Source organism: Vanacampus margaritifer, chromosome 17 (assembly GCF_051991255.1).
Source record: "Vanacampus margaritifer isolate UIUO_Vmar chromosome 17, RoL_Vmar_1.0, whole genome shotgun sequence".
In the NCBI taxonomy this organism is placed as follows: domain Eukaryota; kingdom Metazoa; phylum Chordata; class Actinopteri; order Syngnathiformes; family Syngnathidae; genus Vanacampus; species Vanacampus margaritifer.
Genome location: NC_135448.1, coordinates 6,449,685 through 6,470,963, shown reverse-complemented (window position 1 = coordinate 6,470,963; position 21,279 = coordinate 6,449,685). Strand labels below are relative to the sequence as shown.

Here is a 21,279-nt window from a genome sequence, read left to right as displayed (position 1 = left end):
TTACATTCAAGCAATGCAGCTGTCTTTAAATGGACATTTTCACAATTACACAGATGATTATTTTGAACTTCAGAAAAGTGAATAATTTAAATGATGCTCAATACATTAGGGCTGTCAAAATTAATCGATTAATTGACAACTATTTTAATAATTGAATAATCGTTTGGAGACATTTTTTAATTCAAAAATTTCCAGTAATTGTTCCCTGATTTCTGTAGTCCTTCATGAAAGAAGACTAACACTTCTGTGTTTAATCAAAATAAGACAGTTGCAAACATCTGTTTTCACTTTGGAAAACAATGACCAAACCGGTAACATAATACAATATCGATCCCCTCCTCCCCTTTTTTAATCACTATATACAAATATGAACTAACCACGAATGACTTATTAATAAACAGTAATCGGGGGGGGGAGTCTTTTTAATACACTTAAATGAAAAATTTAAATTAATCCGATTAGTCGATTAATCGATAGTGACAGCACTACAATACATTACAAATTGCTAGACTGCATGTTTATTCCCAACCATAATATGAGCATCATGTGTTCTTACGTTGTACTTTGTACAAATGTACACAGTGTTCCGAACTTCCTAACAAACTTGAAGGCGTAATTAACGGTTATGTATGTTGTATTCTAAAAACACGTTTGTGTAAATGGAATTTTAAGGTGCTTAAGAAGACTAAAAAGATTATTTTTTTCTTAACCAGCTTTATCCTTTGCATGTAAACATTGTATCATGTGATTCATACTTGCACTGATTGGTGGGGTTAGGTCAGTCTGTCACCAATATTAATCCCAGGAAAAAAATATATATTTTTTTTTAATTTGGTAGCACCTGCAGTACTTGTGTTGTTAGCTACGAACAGTTTAGTCAACTTTTAGTCATCCTTACAAATGTACTTACCTGTAGTAAGGAAGGTAAAATACCGCCTTTTTTTTTTTTTGCGTGCTTTCACACATTATGCAAATCCACTTCAGAGGAATGCAAACATAAAACACACACTTTCTAGTGCACACACAGTCACAGATGGCCTAACTCTAACAATAGAGTGATTATGGTAATACATGTGGGAATCGTCATTTAAGTCAGGCTCATGATCAGGAATGTAACATGGAAAGCAAGTAGTGGTATATTGTACATGTGGTAGTGACTCGCACATTGAGGCCAAGATGTGGTAGTGATAACGCCAACGTATCATGTATCTTTTCAGTATGCGCCTTCATCACCTTTTGTTTTGCATTCCTTCCCAGTTGGCTCAAGTACTTCTCTGTGAGTGACTGCAGGAATGGAAAGGATAGGATTGCGTTGCACCACCGTTTCTCAATGAGACCAGATAATTGCACATTTGATTCCTTTTGTTGAAGAATGCTGTTGACATGAAATAAGTGTCGGTCAGGACTTGTTCACACGAACGCCCATGCTAAACTCTTCCTTTTGTTTATCCTTAATTGAGTCCATTCTTATCTACCGCCAGCCCATGCCAACATTAGGTCACTCACTGTCATCCTGCGGTATTTATAAACCATGTGTGACTATATCGTAAACAGGCTACCGACACTCCTACGATGTCTCAACATAGGAGGTCGTGCTTGGCTAAATGTATGACTGGGGGTTGCCATTAGTCTACAGGTTAAAACATTATTGAGTATAATTAAATTTTTATTAATGTTAAATCTTTTTTTTTCTTTCTTTCTAGAGCTCAGTATTGTTCATTCGATTTGACATCATCATTGCTCTCCTTTTAAAAAAATAAATAAATAAAATAAAAAAATAAAATGTTTTTTTTCTCATTTTTTTTTAAATATATATACATATATATACATATCCACACACACATATATATATATATATATATATATATATATATATATATATATATATATATATATATATATATATATATATATATATATATATATATACACACACACACACACCTTTTTTTGTATGTGCGTGTGTGTGCGTGCGAGCGTGTGTGTATTCATCAGTTCACCTAAAGCCCATTAAAAAAAATCCCATACTAATAATATAATGTAATAATAAATTGCCAAATGCAGAAACATCAATGTAAGTTATCACGATGTAGTGGCTCTCGCTAACAGACAGAATTAAGTAACCAGAATTAGGTTAAAAAATTCTTCATTCATTCTTAATGTTTTATTTATTTGTATTGATTCGGTGGAAGTTTTGTAAAGTTATGATGTGGTCACACCATGTTTTCTGTGGTTGTAGCATGGTGCGACATCCATGTGAATATGTTATGTACCCACTTAGGCCACACACGCTGCAGTAACTAAATACAGGTTCTCTGCAGCTGTCTGAATGTCCCAACACTTCAGGGCAGGGAGTCAAGAGAACACTAATGACACACTTTATAATAATAATACGTCTTTAGTTGAAGATTGTATATGCATTTAGTTATTTTATTAAATTAAAGTCCATTGCATAGAATACGGTATTTCTTTATACTAGCTCTTTATATTAGCTAAGCGGTCAATTGCACTTGTGTTTTAAAATTCAGCCTGCCTACTGTATAGTGTGGTACATTGATAACAATGTATGATTATTATTATTTTTTTATGAAGCTTTTTGTCAGCTATTGTGTTGCTTAATTGCTCAATTACTAAATTGTAAAAATGTGTGGACATGAGGCAAATTTCAAATGAATGGTTTCTTCCACAAATTTCACAAAAATGTTAAGTATTTTCTATATATTTTTATACATATTATATTTACTTTTCAGCATTTGTTTATTTTTAGTACTTTTTTTTTTTTAACTCTGACTGCCAGACGTTTTCAGAAACGGGATGTCGTGGGTGCCAGCCGATTTAAGCATTTTGACTGATCTTTCAAGGTCCACAGAAAATGTTGTGTTTGGACTATGGAAACACACATACTACCAAATGAAAGATTGAACTCTCATCTTTCATCAGAAAAAAAAAGTTTGTTTCTATTCCGTTCTTCAGTAATTAACAATAGAAAATGGTTAGTTTCACCGAAATGCTCTGTTTTGAAACAAAAAGCGGAGAAAAGGGGCTTTTTGTGAAACGATGTGATTTCATGCACTCTAGTGAATTGTACACTTCTTTTTGTCCATGAATGATGCTACAAACACCTAAATAGTGCTTTACTTCTGTAAAACGCTTTCACCAACAATGAAAAAGTGTTTTTAGTTTGCAAAATACGTTTATTTCCATTCAACAGTGTAACAATTTGACAAAACAATTTCGCAAACTATTTAGAAATGTGTGCAACTGTGGTACTATTTACAATTATGTGGATGTTTCAAATACAGTTTTTCTTTTTGTAACACTGCCCTGCGTGCAAGGAGAAGGAGCAGGATTTGCACAACAGATACATTTCACTTCGATTGTCCAACTTCGGCGTCAACCTCGGAGTCACCATCATCATCATCGATGATAATCATCGTCGTCATCAATGTGCTCTTTAGCGTTGGTCGATGCTTTTCGTCTTTGAAAAAAACTGCTCGAGCGTGAGCTGCTTGCAACCGGTCGCCATGTTCTCTTCCCTTCCCCAGCCATTGTCCCCTCTAGCTCCGCCTCGCGTCTTCTACTGACGCCTACCCAATCTTGTCAAAAGAGAGTCATTGCTGCCATCTAGGGGCCACAAATAGTCATTAGGCTAACTAGATCTGCTTGAAACTTTCACCACAGCTGGCCAAGGCTTTCCTCCACCCGTTTCCCCCCCCCCCAAAAAATTGGAGAACGTCTTTTAACGTCCTTGGCGGCCCTCCGTAGGTTTTTACTAAACGTCATTTAACGTTTTTGGCAGTAAAAGAGTTAATAGACTTTAAGTGTACACCGGTACTGTATTCTTCGAACAATAGTTGCTTCGAAGTAGGAATGGGTGACATTACCAACAAAAAATTTTATTCACAGTCATTCAGGATGATTACAATTTTAATCAATTTTAATGTAATAAACCCAACAAACATATTTAAAGGTTTAATTTATTCAAAAACAATTCCTGTGCAAAATGTTCAGACAACAATAATGTATACTGAATCTAAATCAGTTTTAACATAAACTTAAAATTCATAGTTGGTAGCTATTGTAGACATGTCTTGTAAATCACCCATCCAGCATTCTGCCACTTGTGCAAAAGTACAACTCACAAAAACATTTGGCTGTGACAGAACATAAGAATAACAGCTTTTATCCACAAGACAAAACTCGATTTCAAGATTTAGCAAATTGTTTTTTTTTAAATGTATCGAATAAATTCGATTTAATGCCCAGCCCTATTTCGAAGTATATCACACCAGTAAAAAAAAAAAAAAAGTATAATGAAGAAAAAAAAATGTAAGTCATCCAAGTACGGAGCACAGTATAAGTCATATATTGGGGGCGGGGGGTGGATGGTGTATTTTACAAAAAACAAGACTAAGAACAGTCCCTGTTCCATAATCCTGCTGTGTTTGGAACTACGCTTCAAGCACACACGGCTTCACTCCAACCGTTGACAGGCTGACAAGCTTCCAGAATTCCATGCACGTATGTCTTTAAATCCATCCTTCAATCCATCAATTTGCTCACGGGGTCAGGTTGACGGTGCAGAAGCCTAAGCAGGAAAGCCCAGACTCAGACATTTCTCACCTCAAAAGGTGACCTTCGGTTAAAGAACGTAGCTCACCCAGTAAATTAAGAGCTTCACCTTTTGAGCTTGACTCCTTCTACACTAAAATAGATCACCGCCGATGCCGCACCAATCCACCTGTCGATTTCCCCTTCCATTCGATTTGCACCCCCTCAAATAAAATTTGAGCCAGCCAGCCCTTGAAGTTGATATCATCGCAACTTTTGAGTGGGAGAATATCCATTATTCTACAGTAGGCTCAAACCCAAGTTTTTTTTTTTTTATTCAAAGGTGTAACAACTGAACACATTTTTGCAACCCCACCTGAAGACAGAACGGTATTTTAATGAGGAAAAACAGATGGTCCTACAGTGAAACAGGGAAAACCTCTTTGTCTAAGCGCAATGGGACAGCGTCATTAGAAGATCCTGAGGGCTTCAGGCGACCCACAATCTCCTGTAAAGAGGATATAATCAAAGGTTCAAACTGCTTAAAAGCTGGGTAGGTGACATGGATTGAAGGGCCGTACAAAGAAGGTTGGGATTACATACCTTGTAGAAGACACTTTATTTACAAGAGAGTTAAGGAACCCTTCCTGTCCACTATTAACTCATTCACTCTGAGCCATTTTCACTGAAGCAACCCCCTTCGCTCCCAGCTGTTTTACTGGATTTTAGCAGATTTTGCAAGGCCCACAGAATATTGTGTTCTATTGCTATAAAAACATAGAATCTACCAAAAGAAAGATTAGAATCTCTTCTTTCATCAGGAAAAAAAAGTATATTTCTATCTGCAGCAATTAGCATTAGAATATAGCTAAGTTTCATCATTATTCACATTCCTGTTGAAAACACTGGCAAAAAGAGCTTGGCCCTGTTTGATCTCTTATACTCTGCTGCCACTTGCTGGCCGTTTTTGTAATAACTACCATTGCTTCAAACATTCTCTTCAGTTCAGAGGCTGCATCAAAGGCATCAAATGCTCTAGCATAAAAAAAACATTCCAAAACATATAAATATTTATACGTTTTTGGGAGTAAATGAGTTAAAATTGTCCCCCCCAAAAATTCACATTTGCTTCAGCATTTATTTTTTAAATATTTGCAAACACCCATGGCTGCATAAAGAACTTTTCAATATTGATATCTCTATTAGCCCCCCAAATTCCATATCGGTCACGCTCTACTCACCAGCCATATAAATTGAATGTAATGTTTTAGAGCTGATGATTTTAACCTTGTTGAATCAAGCCTAAATTGTGCATGCTGGTGAGACTTTGGTAGCTAATTCAGGCATTGGCCATCGTGTCCAGCTGTATATATTATTGCAGAATATTTGAGGATGTAGTTGGCCGAAACCTCTGCATTTAACAGATTATTCTTGCATCATAGCATTTGGAAATAACTTAAACAATTTTGCCATGTGTGTTCTCATTCATTGCATAAACCTCTGATAATCTATAATGGCCTGTCAAGATGAAAATGAATGAATGCATGATGTATGCATGTTGGCTCATCCATCAGTGACAATCCTAGGCTGATTTCTGGATCAATTTTGAGATTAAGTTCACACTTTGGTTGGGTGAATTTAGACCTGTAAAACATATTTGTCTTTTGTCTTTTTTCCTAGGGTCTAGATGAGGAGGCAATAGTTGACCATGGAAAGAGCAGCTTCACCATTCAAACAAATTATGAAAAGGACGACTTAGAAAGTAAGTCATAAACTAAGACACGACTGATTATTATGTATTTTCAGAAATGTATCTGGTTATGTGGCTTCAATACCTCATTGCTTAAGTCCTTCATCCAAAATGTTTTTGACCTTCCAAAGCCCTTTGCTCTATGGCTCACCCAAGCACTTATTAGTTCCAAACTGATTAATGGTGCTTAAATGTTTCTGCACTACATGTGTTGGTCATAAAATTAGAATATCAAGGAACAGTCCATTTATGTGAATAATTCGTTTGAAAAAGTGAAACTTGCATGTTACATTAGTTCACCACACACAAAGTGAACTATTTCAAGACTTTTTGTCTCAATTTTGATGATTATTGTAGAAAGACACAAAAAATAACTAGACAAAGTGCAATTTCTGTGGAAAATGCATGGGAATGCTGAAGTGCTGAATGCTATTAGCTGAATGCTAAGATTTGAATACATGTACTTAAGTAAATTGAAAGATACATTATGTGAAAAATATTTTTTTTTATCTATAGTTAAATGACAAATTAATAAAAAGAAAACTTAAACTGTAATCTGTCAAAAGTGGGATATAATCATTTTAGAGTAATTATAATCAATTCCCTGGTATGATAGTCAGTTGGTATCAAACTATCGAATGTACTAAAATGTGATTCAAGTGGGGTTTGAACCCAGGTTCTCCGTGGTGAAAGGCAATTGCTCTGAGCACTGACCTATGGTTTTCTGCCCAACCTTTTAAGTCATGAAAACCTCTACAGTTGTTTTGCATTAACCAGCTAACAAGATTGGGACAGTGGGAGCCTACAATGTTGAGCTTTGTCACAATGTTCCAATTTCGTGAAGCACCGGATATTTTATTTTTGGGTCTTTCTGCCATAATCATCAAAATGGAAACAAATAAAGGCTTCAAATATTTAACTTAACTCATTCACTCCCTGCCATTTTCATTGAAGCTATCCCCTTCGCTCCCGGCTGTTACTGGATTTTGACTGATTTTGCAAGGCCCACAGAATATTGTGTTCTATTTAGAGCTGTCAAACGATTACATTTTTAATCAGATTAATCACATCTTAGAATTTTGATTAATCGCTTAATTAAAAATACTTTTTTCCCCGCCAAATTTGAAGGGCACCTGTTATGTGGTAATTCTTTCAACATTTAATGTTATGAGAACGTTTTCAACATTCTTTGATCCACTGCACACGCTCATCCTCCACTTTACTTTACTTGCATAATTTAAAATGATTTGTTTTTTTGACCCCAGTAGTTTGACATGAACAAATATTCTGAATGTCATACACAAACATTTATTAAATGCTATACTTTAATGCATGTAGTTATGTTTATTACCTGTGCTACCTTTAATGTAGACATCCACTGTCCACTAAAGCAAAATCTGTGGTCAAAATTAATAATGTGATTAATCTGCGTTAAAACATGATTAAGGCAATAATGTTTTGTGATTAATTAATTAGTTAACAGTTTAACTTTGACAGCACTTGTTCTATTGCTATAAAAACATGGAACCTACCAAAAGAAAGATTAGAGTCTCTTCTTTCATCAGGAAAAAAGTAGATTTCTATCTGTTCCCGTTTTGCAGCAATTAGCATTAGAATACTGTATAGCTAAATTTCATCATTATTCACAAATCTGCTTTTAATTGTGGGTAAATCAGCTTGTTTTCAACATGGCCCTGGTAGATCTCTTCTACTCTGCTGCAAACTTTCTGGCCGTTTTTGTAATAACTACCATTGCTTCAACTTTTTTGTGCAGTTGAGAGGCTGCATCAAAGCCTTCTGTATGCTCCAGCATAAAAATATATATTTTTTAAAAAACTTATAAATACGTCTTTGGTACAGACACTTAAAAAATTAAAATAGAACTTATTAATACGTTTTTGGGAGCAAATGAGTTAATGTGTGGTGAACTAATGACATAAAAAATTCACTTTGTGAAACAGATTATTGATATAAATTGACTTTTCCTCGATATTCTCATTTTATGACCAGCACCTGTATATTTATGGCAAAATGGCCTTGCATTGTTGCGATGGAGTCAGCCTAATTGCAAAAAGTAAAATCATTTTTTCAACTGAACTCTGCTTTGCAGGACATTCTATTTAATTAACCCTTGAATATACATATTTAAAAAAAAAACGTCAATTAGTGTTCAGTGTTAAAGAATGTCTTTCAATAATCAGCATCCATTGTCAATATTTATAAATGATTGATTTTGGTCCAATTATGGCATTTGATTTTTCTTTTTTTCCTTCTGAAATAGCTTTTTGAGAGGTAGTTAACCTTTTAAATAAATTGTCTCAATCAACTATTAATCATTTAAAATTTGTATTTACTGTCAAATGCCTAATCCCTCTTTCTGTCATGTTAATGAGATTTTTCTTTTGTTCCTGCAGTTTCTTTTAATGGTACTTTACAAATTGTTTTTCTAGGCCACAGAGCAGTGTATGTAGGCGTTCATGTTCCTATTGGAAGGGAAAGCAAGCGGAGGCATCGTCACAGAGGACACAGGCACCACAGAAAGAGAAGGGATAAAGACTCTGATGACGGAAAGGAGGACGACAGAGAATCTCCCCCCTATGGTTAGAGCACAAAGCCTAAACAGTCGTCATGCACATACGTTCTACGTCCACAAAGCACTTTGGTCGGAAAGTATCAGTTTTACCATTGCTAGTATTACATGAACATAAAAATAAATATATTTTATTCATGTTTTCAAACTTGGTTATATATATATATATATATATATATATATATATATATATATATATATATATATATATATATATATTGGATCCTTAATTCACTCGTCAATAGCCACATAAACTCAGTAGAGGTCAGTATTTGTAGTTTTCATCCAGTCATTCATTATCTGAACCTCTTATCCTCACAAGAGTCACGTCATCTTGTGAAAAAACACACTAACGACATAGAGTAACTTTTTTACATGAATTAATTTCTAGTCAATTTCAATTAGTGGAAAGAGTTTTAGAAAATGTAGACTCAGATCACTTCATTGAGTATTAACTGCAAATTATTAACTTGGTATGCACAAATCACTCAAAGGATTAAGTCCAAAACACCTTTTTGAACTTCTAATTCCACATGAATTAAGCAGACCATTCAGGTTGGCTGGTTTAATATATATAATTTGTTCCCACGGTCCGACTGGGTACAGTATGTGTGGACCACTTTGCTTTTTGTCACCTCTTATGAAAATCAAGTGCAGATTGTCAGAAAAGTTGTGGACCACTTTAATAATCTAAAATTATTGTAAAGTACTTTTGTTTTGTAAGTATGGTTCCAAAAATATCATAAATTCGTTGCTTTCACATTTTGGCAGTATGACAGAATGTACAGTATTGATTTATGTAGATATTGCCAAAGTGAGATATTAAACTGCTGAATATGTGAATTCCCTTTTCCACTATTTTAACAGACACGCCGTCCCAGCGGGTCCAATTCATTCTGGGCACAGAGGACGATGACTTGGAGCATGTTCCCCATGACCTCTTCACCGAGTTGGATGAACTGTCCTTTCGAGACGGCAGTGCCACTGAATGGAAGGAAACTGCCAGGTCAGACTAAAAGATCTGAAGAAAACCTTGTTGTAATGTTATGTCACAGTAGTCCTGGAAATTATGGAGTCTTCATTCCCATTCTCTGTTTAGAAGTTGTGGGGCTGCAAACAAACCCGCACACACAAACAACAATGTATGTTGTTGTTGTTTTTAATAAAATGAAAACGTGTCACTAAGAAGGATTTAGCTGATATCAAACAATCATATATTCTTATACATAACAAAAGTTTGCCAAAGTAAGCTTGGGCAGCTATATCAACTTTAGATGGAGATTGCAAATCACAGGTGTGAAGCTAGCTAACTAACATCAGTGCAGCCTGACGTTACCCGGCCAAAACCCTGCCACCGTTTGGCTTTAGCCCCAGGAGCTAGCTAGCTAGCTAGCTAACATCAGGGGCTAAAGCCAAACTGTGGCAGGGTTCTAACTTTCTGGACCTGGATTTGCCACCTCTGCAAAGTACACATCACAGATATTCAGATATTCTTCCATACCAAATGTATGGCACTAAATACCAACCATAGATACATATTTTTGTAATTAAAACTTGTCTACAGGTGGCTGAAGTTTGAAGAGGATGTGGAAGATGGAGGGGAAAGGTGGAGCAAACCTTATGTGGCTACGTTGTCGCTGCACAGTTTGTTTGAACTGCGTAGCTGCATCCTCAATGGCACAGTCATGCTGGATATGAGGGCCAACAGTATAGAGGACATTGCTGGTAGATCATCTTTTATCATTGCATTATTTTTGTTTAAATGTTGAATGTAGTGCAAACAATCATTAGCATGTCACCACCAAGTTATTCTAATTGTCAAACTTTATTATTATTACTGTATTACAATATTTCCTTAAATACTGGCCTCTGCTCTCTGACTCCGTTATACGTGTTTCTGTTGAAAGTAAAGTAATCTTACAACCATCTGATGATAAATGTTAAAATCACTACAGGGCTTTGTTGGTCACAAAATCAGTGTAGAGGTTGCGGACAGTGTGCAATAAACTTTTTGGGGCAGTGCTGTAAGAATATATGGCATAAGAAGGATGGACTTAAATAAGTGCCACAAGGAGGGAATTACACATTCCATTCTTGTAAAACGAAAATTATGATTCTACGTCGACCAATCAAGAGCAACTCGCCGATTTACCGATACTTCAAATAAACACTTAGCAATCACCACAGTTGAAAAGAGGATTTCGGCCAGTGAAGAGGAAAAAAAAAAGGTTGGCATCATCCATCCATCCATCCATTTTCTTGACCGCTTTTCCTTTCAAGGGTCGCGGGGGTGCTGGAGCCTATCCAAGCTGGCTTCGGGCAGTAGGCGGGGTACACCCTGAACTGGTTCATTATGACTCTTTAAAGTCAGAATTCGACTTTAATCTCAGAATTCTGACATTTAAAGTCAGAATTCGACTTTAATCTCAGAATTCTGACTGTAAAGTCAGAATTCTGACTTTCCTCAAAATTCATACTTTACATCCCAAAATCAGAATTCTCACTTTAATCTCAAAATTCCCACTTTAAAGTGAGAATTCTGGTAGATGAGTCAGAATTCTGAGAATAAAGTGAGAATCCTGCCAACCCTTTTTTTCCCTCTTCACTAGCCCTAATCCTCTTCCGTAAAAAAACACCTGTGGCTACTATTTGAGGAAATTTGGATTTAATAAGGTTTGTTGTAATGTGCTGTTTCTTGATACAGACATGGTGATAGATAGCATGGTGGCGTCGGGCCAGCTCAAGGAGGACCTGCGGGCGAAGGTGCGTGAGGCTATGCTAAAGAAGCACCACCATCAGAACGAGAGAAAACTCAGTAACCGCATCCCTTTGGTGCGCTCCATTGCTGACATAGGCAAGAAACATTCTGACCCCCTCTTGCTTGAAAGAAACGGTGAGATTCTACAGTGCACTTTTCTTTTTCCTGTATTTGATCCATTATTAAGAAAATATCTAAAAATGCAACGTTTATATCTTTCAACGCGTGCATAAAAGGTGGATGGTAAAAGTGAGTACCATCAAGGGATCAAGCAATAGTAAAGTAGTGTTGTTCCGATACCGTTTTTTGGCCCCCCGATACCGATTTCAATACCCAGTTTTGTAGTATCGGCCTATACTGTTCCGATACCTGGGTTGTTGTTTTTTTCAACATGAAAAAGCTGCCCTGCCATTGGTTCAGAGCATTCAAGGGCCAATAGGATATTCTACATGCAATGAACACGTCACACATCAGTGAATGTTGTGCACAAGTAAAACACAAGATGCTGTATCCAAAGTCCTATATTAGCGTCGGAAATTATAGTATCGGTATGTTACTTGTTAGTACTTGCCGATGCCGATACCACTGTTTTTGTGCAGTATCGGGGCCTCTGCCGATACCGGTAACGGTATCGGAACAACACTAGTAATAAGTCTTGTTTTCAAAAGTGAAAGAGAAATCTGGGTGCTAGTTATTGTATCTATATGGCTTGGTTTGAATTCCTGACCTTGAATCCTTTTTGAACAAGTGCATGGCTGCAACGGTGTATTAGAAAAATATTTTAAGATTGTGGTCAAAATAAGGTCTCTCGGTGATGGTAATTTGCTGTAGTGGCAACAATAAATTCTGTGAGTCCGATAAATTGGTAGGTGTTCTGGACTGTTTTGCAATGGGAGTTTGCTTCCAGATATTTGCACTGATATTGTATTTTCTGGCATGCAATTTGAAGCTTTGTCTAACCAGTCACATGACTGACTGAGCTTGAATGAGACAGGTTTTTGGGCCTTGCGGACACCCCCTCCCTTTCTCACTGAATCATTCTCAGTGTGTTCTGCACTGGACTTTTTTATTTGCTCACTTGATGCATGCGTGAATCTCTCTAATAACATTTCTGCTATGTCCCTGCTGCTCACCCTTTTCTGGCTGCCTCCTTCAGATATCATCCCTTTGATGTACTTGGTAGGGCTCGACCGATATGCATTTTTTAATGCCGATGCCGATTTTTGGCTGAAAAAAATACCAATTGCCGATTATTTAAATATGTATATATAATGCATAAAATTACCCCCTCCCCTATTCCTTTTCAATGGGTATCACTTATACACAAACCTTTGCTATTAAGATTCTCTGCTTTGAATAGGTCCATCGTGTGATCAAAACATTTCATGAACTATACTAAGTTAAATCTTTGTGTCAATAATAAAAACATTCTTACTTGTTTACAACTGCTGTAAAGCATTAACCTTTTTCTTTTATATATTTTTTATCTTGTGTTATTTTCAAAAGTCTTTGGACTTACTGGGCTAACCTGGGACATGGGGGATTGTATTTCGTGCCATGTCATGTGTAAATGTGGGTAAGACAAAAAAAAAATCCTTGGATGTTTGCATCCTTGAATTTTGAGAAAATAAATCTTTGAATCCTATCAACTTTAAATATAACTTGAAAGAACAATGACAGAATAAAACAATAGGAAAGTAAAATAAGAATAAACTAAAATAATAGAAACTAACAAAACAGTACGAACAATTACTGACTTCTGTGTGTTTTGGCCTCTTGGGGGCAGTGTGGTGCCGTTCATCCATGGCGTACACACTTAAAGTGAGTACAGAAGAAAGTTGTGATTTAATTATATTAAAATAACTCGTTTTTCACACATTGGGAAGAATTTGTGCCTTTGTGTGTCTCATCTGTGGGTATGTGTTCCCACATTTGTGTGTGGATATTCGTTATTTGAAGGAAAAACCAAAAGTTTATGCTAACTTCATGTTAGGATTTGAATGGGATCCTCCCTTTGTTTTTATCATTAGCTCTAGGCTAGCGATGTTTTCAAAATGTTTTATATCTAAATATACAGTGGATGTAATTCTTAAGATCGTATGTTTAGTTTTACAGTTACCTCCAACTGGGATGTCATTAAACAGCTAAGCAAAATGGTGCATCCAGGGTACTTTCACAGCGTCGGAAACTTCAACATCATTTTAAGGGGAAAATAATTGGCTATTTGGCTCTATCGGCCGATTGTTTTGACTGATGTTTGAAGGCCAACAATCGGCCGGGCCCTACTTGGACTTCTCATGTTTTCTATCTGCTCCATCCCTTATTCCTCTTTCTCCTTTCCCTGCCTTCTTTTTCCCTTTTCTTACATTGTATCCTCTATTAGGAGAGGGCCTTTCCTCTTCACGTCTCTCCCTCCACAAGCCAGGAGCAGCCGCTTCTGCCTCCAACCTGCCGCAGAGACGAGAGTCCAGAGTTTCCATCCTACTCAACCACCTCCTACCATCCTCTTCCTCCAACACGGGGCGACTCCCAGGCCCATCTCCCCACACCACCCCTCAAAGTACCCCCGCGTCCTTTCGGCGTGCCGTCCCAAGCCCCCCGCGCACACACGGAGCCGCCTTTGGCCCTCATAGCATCCCAGAAGTGGTGGTATCTCCGCCCAAGGATGACGAGCCAGCAAACTGGACGGAGGAAGAGGCAGCGCTGCCTCAGCTCAGCCGGCAATCATCCTGTGCATCCCAGGGATCTGAGCAGCTGCCCTTAGAAGGCAAATATCTGTGTAGCCTGCCAGTGTGAGTCACAGCTTGATCAGAAAACACTAGCACTAGCATGAAAGCTCTGCTTCCTGTTAACTTTGCGGCCATCTCATCATTTACCCATGACAAAGCTCACTTTGTGAGGCATCCTTGCTCCTTCGCTAACAGTCATTTACAGTACTGTGCAACTTTCTAGGCTGGGGTGACCATAATTATGGAACATCAATTCTTCTTAAATATCAAGGACAGAGGAAGTAACTGGTTAAATTATGTATTTATTAATGAAAATAACGTGTTATAATTACTTATGTGTTACACAAACATTGACACCAGCATGGATGAGATGAAAATGTTTACATAATTCTAATTCAATAATTGTATATATATACTGAATATTTAAAGTGCAATAAGTCAGGTTTTTCATAAATGTAAAAAAAAATACTTGTAAATGTCAAGAAAAGGGTAAAAAAATCAGCCTTTAAAATTCTATTTTCTTGTTAATTCATGGGGAAAAAATAGATATTAAAATCATTAATTCATGGTTTTATGAATCAATATTACACTTGAACAGGACAATCGATTCAATGTCGATTTTTTAAATTAGTTTTTTTATTATTATTATTTAAAAAAAATTAACCCAGCACTACATATAACTATTTTTAACATGTGCCTCCTCCAGAGGTGGCAAACCCAGGTCCGGAAAGTAAAAACCCTGGCTTGGCCTGGTTTGGCTTTAGCCCCTAGTGCTAACTAGCTAGCTTGCTCCCTAGCCGGTAAACGAGCATCATGGGTGCTAGCTAGCTAGCTAGCTCTCTAGCAGGTAAACGAGACTACCGAGTTTGCACCCTAGCAGGTAAACGAGCACCATGGGTGTGAGCTAACTAGCTCCCTAGCAGGTAAACAAGCTCCATGGGAGCTAGCTAGGGAGCTAGCTAACTAGCACCTAAGGCTAAAGCCAAACTGTGGCAGGATTTGTACTTTCTGGACCTGGATTTGGCACCTCTGGCTTCCTCTGTTTGGGTAGAAAATAAAGCAAAAAAAATGTAGTTCTATTTTGAAGTCTTACTTGAGAAATGAATAAATAATAACATAAGTTTTGCTCCCTTGATTGGCCTTTTTTTTTTTTTTGCTATGGGTTGAGTCGGGATCACAATGCTCACCTCCTTTTTCCTTTTAAATAGTTCTTAAAATAATAAACTGTACAATCGTTTTTTTTTTTCAATCACCGAACGAATTGGCTAAAATGCCAACCTTTTACAAAGTTTTGTTTTAAATTTTGTTTAGGGATTTTCTATACCAGTTTTTTCAGACCAGTATGAGTACTCAACTCTTGAGTATACCAATAGCAAATACTGACAACACTAATTCTTTTGATACATAACCCCCCCCCCCCCCCCAAAAAAAACAAAAACAAAACAATGACAGATATTTTCCTATATAATACCTATATAGCATTGTTCGTTAAAATTGCATGAAATTAACGGCAATTTTCTATTCTTCTCATTTCTCGTTCTTGATCATAAAACAAACACAAGAGTAGCTGATATTGGTAGCAGCCACCGTCGCAAGTGCCTGTACCTTGGAATAAGGTATATGGGTGTCGGCATGGTATCGATACTTGGTTTTGGTACTCCTCCATCTCTAGTTTTGTGTAGTCTTGCTAACTATTTGTCCTACCACTGCTAATTCCTATTAGATGAATATTGAAAAGTCCATTGAAACAATAAAGCCAGTCGTGGAAATTTGCACAGTAGTGTAAATGTCATGGTTTATGCTTTCCCATAATCTCTCTATCACTAGTTTACAGTATGCTTTCCTTCTCTTTCTTTATTTCCCAAGTCTCTGGCTGGTTTCTGCCACCTAAGACCCTCTGAACACTTGCTCATTTTCAAAGCATTCCTTCATGTCTTTTTTTTTCTTTTTTTTTTTTCTGGAGAGCTCAGTATTGTTAATTCGGTAATTTTACCGATTTAACATGTCATCATCATTGCTATCTTTTTATTTTATTTTTATTAATTTTTTAATTAATTTTTATTTTGTATGCGGTGAGTAAGTGTATGTGTGTGTGAGTGTGTATTCATTAGTTCACCTAAAACCTATTAAAAATCCCATACCGTTCACCTAAACCGAATACTTCAGAATCCAGCTAGAGTCACGAGATTGTCATTCCTTCATGTCTTGCTTGATCAAGTTTGTTCATACCGTTTTGGTTGAGGTGTCATGGCTGCCCTCGGAAAATGCTTCTCTGCCTCATGTGTGATGTGATATTTTATGTAATTATTTGCCCCATGATACCGTTTTTTTAAGTCAAGGTGTTTCATCTGAGAAATTTTAATAAGAGGTAAACAGTAATTATGCTGAGAGAGCAGCTGGGTAACTTGATGTGACTGACTATTGGGTATCTCCAAAGATCAATTAGCTTGATTAAATACTTTTTAGAGGATTGATTTTATTGCGATAATAAAGGTGTTTTGACGTATCATTATAATTTCCTCTGTTTGGGTCATAGCTTGGGGTGTTAGAAGTTTATCTATTTCAAGTTATCACTCACAGAAACATCTTGCTGTTGTTTCTTTGGTCGATTGCAACTCTGCATTTGGGAAAACATGTCATTCTGGTGTCTGACAGTAGGGTTGAAATGACTTTTTTATTCCGTTTACCATCTGTCTAACTAAAATATAGTCTATTGTTGAGGTGTACTGCTGTGCGATTGAGTTTTTTTATTGATAGACTAACTTGTCTACCGATAACAAATATACCTAGTCAAGGAGGCCGATAACCGATATTTGGAGCCGATATTTAATTGCAGTAAAACAGAAAATGGTAACGTTAAAAAAAACTTGACTTTGTTGAAATGCCATTGAGCATATTTGTTAAAGGTATTTTTTTTCTTTTAACTTAAACATAGACAATAGACAGTTGTCAAAAAACAAAAAAAAACCTAACTGAAATGTTAAATTTTCAATTATTTTCGTTGCATGGAATTCCCAGCAGCATTGGCATATGGCAGCATCTCTTATAAAGTGAAAGTTTAAATTAATACATTAACAAAAAGTTCTCTGAATTTAACCCAGTTTTAAATTAATCTGTTAAGATCAATGAGCGACAAATTCTTGCAAACTTAGTGAATTTGGGGTTTCCGTCAGGGTTTGTAAAAGGTTTCCAAAGATGTTCGCAAATGATGAAAAATTGTCTGAACATGTTCAAAATTTCTTTGCAACAAGTAGTGTTAATTTCGTCGATGAAAACTAAACAAAAATAATTTCGTCAACACACATTTTTCACTAGACTAGACTAAAATGTGATGTGACTAAAACCTTCATTACTAAACAATAACTGGGACTAAATCAGTATGCATTTTCGTCGACTAATAAAGACGAGGCGAAAATGTACTTCAATTATTAAAAACTGGACTAAAATGTATGGAGATTTTTGATCATGAACAAAAACGAGGCGAAAATTATAGGATTTTGAAAAATCTTGCCTCTGCTAATCTGTCACTGTGACACTGTCATGTGACACACCCACTTAAAAATATGTGAAAGGTTAAAAAAAGAAAGAAAAGTAAACTAATGTATAACATGACATTAATCGAGGGCTATAATGTTCTAACAATAATGTTAATCCGACCGCTAACTAATGATGGCTAATTTACTAGCTCATAGGATGAAGCCATAGCCACTTGTTGATATACTGTAATTGTGTGTAAAGTTATTTTTCAAAAAAGTTGTTAATTTTGGCCACAGATTATCGTTTATCCTTTGATAGCGGAGCACGGGTTGTGTATACATAACCGCATGCATTAAAGTAAAGCATTTATTAAATGTGTGCATATGACATTCAGAATATTTGTTCATGTCACACCATTGGGGTAATTTTTTTCCCCCGTTTTAAATTATGCAAGTAATTAACTGATTAGAAAAGGATGAGCGTGTGCAGTGGATCAAAAGATGTTGAAGATGTCCTCTTAACATTAAATGTCAAAAACATTAACACATAACAGGTGCTCTTTAAATTTGGCAGGCAAAAATGTTGCTAAAAAGCCTTTTTAATTAAGCAATTAATCAAGATTAATCAAAATTCTAAGATGTGATTAATCTAAAAATAATAATCGTTTGACAGCTCTAATATATATATATATATATACACTAGACTAGACAAATAAAATTATTTTCTTAGACTAAAATAAAGACTAAAAGTTAACTAAATAAAAATGGGATGAGATTGACTATGATAAAAACTAACCAGCGTGATTGAAACTCGACTAAAACGGAGACTAAATTTAAAAATGGTGGATAAAATTAACACTAGCAACAAGAAAAACATCTTTGCAACATTTTGCCAACCCTGACGAAAGCCCAAAATTCACTACAGTCGCAAGTGTATATATAGTACAGTATATATTCATCAAAATGCCAACTATTGACACCGATAAGCCCTAGTGTTTTTATTTTGTTTGTTGTATAAATTGACACCAAATCTTTACCCTTTAATCGCGTTTCGTCAGCAGACAGAGTTCCCACACAGGATTGCATCATTTACATCAGCACCTTATCATTTTTTTGGGGCATACTTTGACCCACTCAGCTGAGTGTGATGTGTGCAGCCAACGCATTTCAGCACACACTTCAGAGGCTTTGGTGGTTTTATGCGAGCAATCATGATTGCGCCAAGAGAGACTTTAAATTCCCTCCTTGTTAGTTTATTATTAGATGTCTGCGTGTGTAGGTGTCTCATTTTGGGACTCCATATCAAAGTATGGAAAACCGGTACAAGCTATCACTTGTTGAACCTGAGAGGTTGTGTGAAAGGGCCATCTTATTATAGCTGCTAAGCTTCTGTAATTGTATCCTCTTCAAGGAGGTTGTATACTTTTTTTGTTCCCCCAAGGGGCATGCGACTTTACTTCGGTGAGGGGGTTGCATCACTTGAATGGGATTAACATGCTGTAATCATTAGTCTAATTAGTGTGCCTTGGTGAAAGTTTAAGGCTGTAAATAGCTGACCGCATTACTGTATACTTAGTGGAGTGCTGGACAGCGAAATACCTACGGTAGTTTGGCTGTATGGCTTGTCTAAAAGACGGCGGCACGGGTTTCGAGTACTGTAAAATCCTATGAACTCATTTTTTGCCCCCAGAAAAAGAGACCCCAAAAGATGATTTTAAAAATACTTTGAAAGACCCTAATCATAGGTATGGGAAAAGAGCATACTTTTAACTCGTTTGCTACCAAAAACATATAAATACGTTCTATTTTAAATGTTTTAACTGTCCCTTGTACTTTTTTTTTTATGCTATACAGAAGGCTTTGATGCAGCCTCTGAACTGCAGAGAACGGGTGAAGCAATGGTAGCAATTGCAAAAAAAATTGCATGAAATTTAGCTATATTTTAATGCTAATTGCGGAAAATTGCTTTAGTGAAAATGGCTGGGAGTGAATGAGTTAACATGGATTTAAAAACATTTACACATTATTGGTATGTTTTGAATCTTTGTTCATTCATATCATTCACTCTATAATTAGGGATGTTTGATACCACTTTTTTTTCACAATACAAGTACAAGTAGATTATTGTAACTGAACAGTGGGACTTTGCATCGGATGTTTTTATTTTATTTTATTTTTATTTTTTTATACTAGAGTACTACTATTGAGACTGTAGCTCATACAGTTTATATTCTATCAAATCTTATTAGTGACATTGACATGACTAGATAAACGTGCAATCAAGTCAATTTTTGTAAAGACAGTCCTAAGTCTTCCGGTGCAGTCTGACCAATTTCAGTTATGAATTTTAACATAGATTTGCTGAGTCATCACTTCTGAAAAGGTTGGTGTGGGTGAACATTCCACGGTTTAGCCTTCCTGAATGATGACCTTTTAGCGGATGCAACCTAGGCTAATCCCTCTCTTATTCCAAGAGGCTTTGTCGGGTATGTGAGCAATCAGGCTCCTGTTCACCAGTCACATCTACCCAGCATCTACAAACACAGACACTTATTTTATGGAAGAAAATAGTCCCTGAAAGAACTTGACAGAAGTAAGAACAGATGGAGAATACTGTAAATTAACCAATTGTGAGCAAACTCCTTCAGCTGTCTCCGGTTTGAAAAGAGCCCTCTCCTGATTGCATGTTTCAGCTCCTTCTAAAGGTGTTCAACAAGTTTTTCGGTCAGGCTCATAGAAGCCGTTTTATAATTCCAATGTTTTGTACTTGGCCATTCAGCCATTTTCCCTGACGCAATCCCCTTCGCTCCCGGCTATTTTACTGGATTTTGACTGGTTTTGCATGGCTCATAAAATATTACCAAAAGAAAGATTAGAGTATCTTCTTTCATCAGGAAAAAAAAAAATATTTCTGTTTCCCTTTCGCAGGAATTAGCATTAGAATATAGCTAAATTTAATCATAATTTACAAACCTGTTGAAAACACTGTCAAAAAGAGCTTGTTGCAACATGGCCCTGGCTGATCTCTTATACTCTGCTGCCACCTGATAGCCGCTTTTTGTAATAACTACCATTGCTTCAATCACCCGCTTCAGTTCAGAGGCTACATCAAATCCTTCTGTATGCTCTAGCATAAAAAAAAACATACAAAACGTATAAATATTTTTTTTTATAATAATAATTTTTGGGAGCATAGAAATATTTAAAATAGAACGTATTTATAAGTTTTTGGGAGCAAATGAGTTAATGTTGGAGGAACCATGACAAATCAAGCTTTTTGATACAGTACTAGGCTTGATGTGTAAATATAGAGCTCACGTGACTTGCTAAAAAGCTAGTCCAAACTTATTGTATCTTTCACAAGGACATTCTACCAGACGTTTTATGGCCGCTTTCATCACATTCAAGTTTTTTTCCGTGAGCAG

At 36.3% G+C, this 21,279-nt stretch overlaps 1 protein-coding gene across 11 annotated transcripts in view; it reads left to right on the top strand.

The window, feature by feature from the left end:
• The window catches only part of LOC144037781 (sodium bicarbonate cotransporter 3-like), a 61,384-nt gene that overhangs the window by 12,360 nt on the left and 27,745 nt on the right, over positions 1 to 21,279 (top strand). For 8 of the 11 annotated variants that reach the window (XM_077549551.1, XM_077549546.1, XM_077549547.1 and 5 more), the window contains 6 exons: positions 6,232 to 6,313; positions 8,752 to 8,901; positions 9,759 to 9,897; positions 10,456 to 10,616; positions 11,596 to 11,784; positions 14,033 to 14,416. In XM_077549551.1, the coding sequence (XP_077405677.1) occupies positions 6,232 to 6,313; positions 8,752 to 8,901; positions 9,759 to 9,897; positions 10,456 to 10,616; positions 11,596 to 11,784; positions 14,033 to 14,416 (1,105 nt within the window). The remainder of the gene's footprint in view (positions 1 to 6,231; positions 6,314 to 8,751; positions 8,902 to 9,758; positions 9,898 to 10,455; positions 10,617 to 11,595; positions 11,785 to 14,032; positions 14,417 to 21,279) is intronic. The other 3 variants (XM_077549553.1, XM_077549554.1, XM_077549552.1) reach the window with 1 other exon arrangement.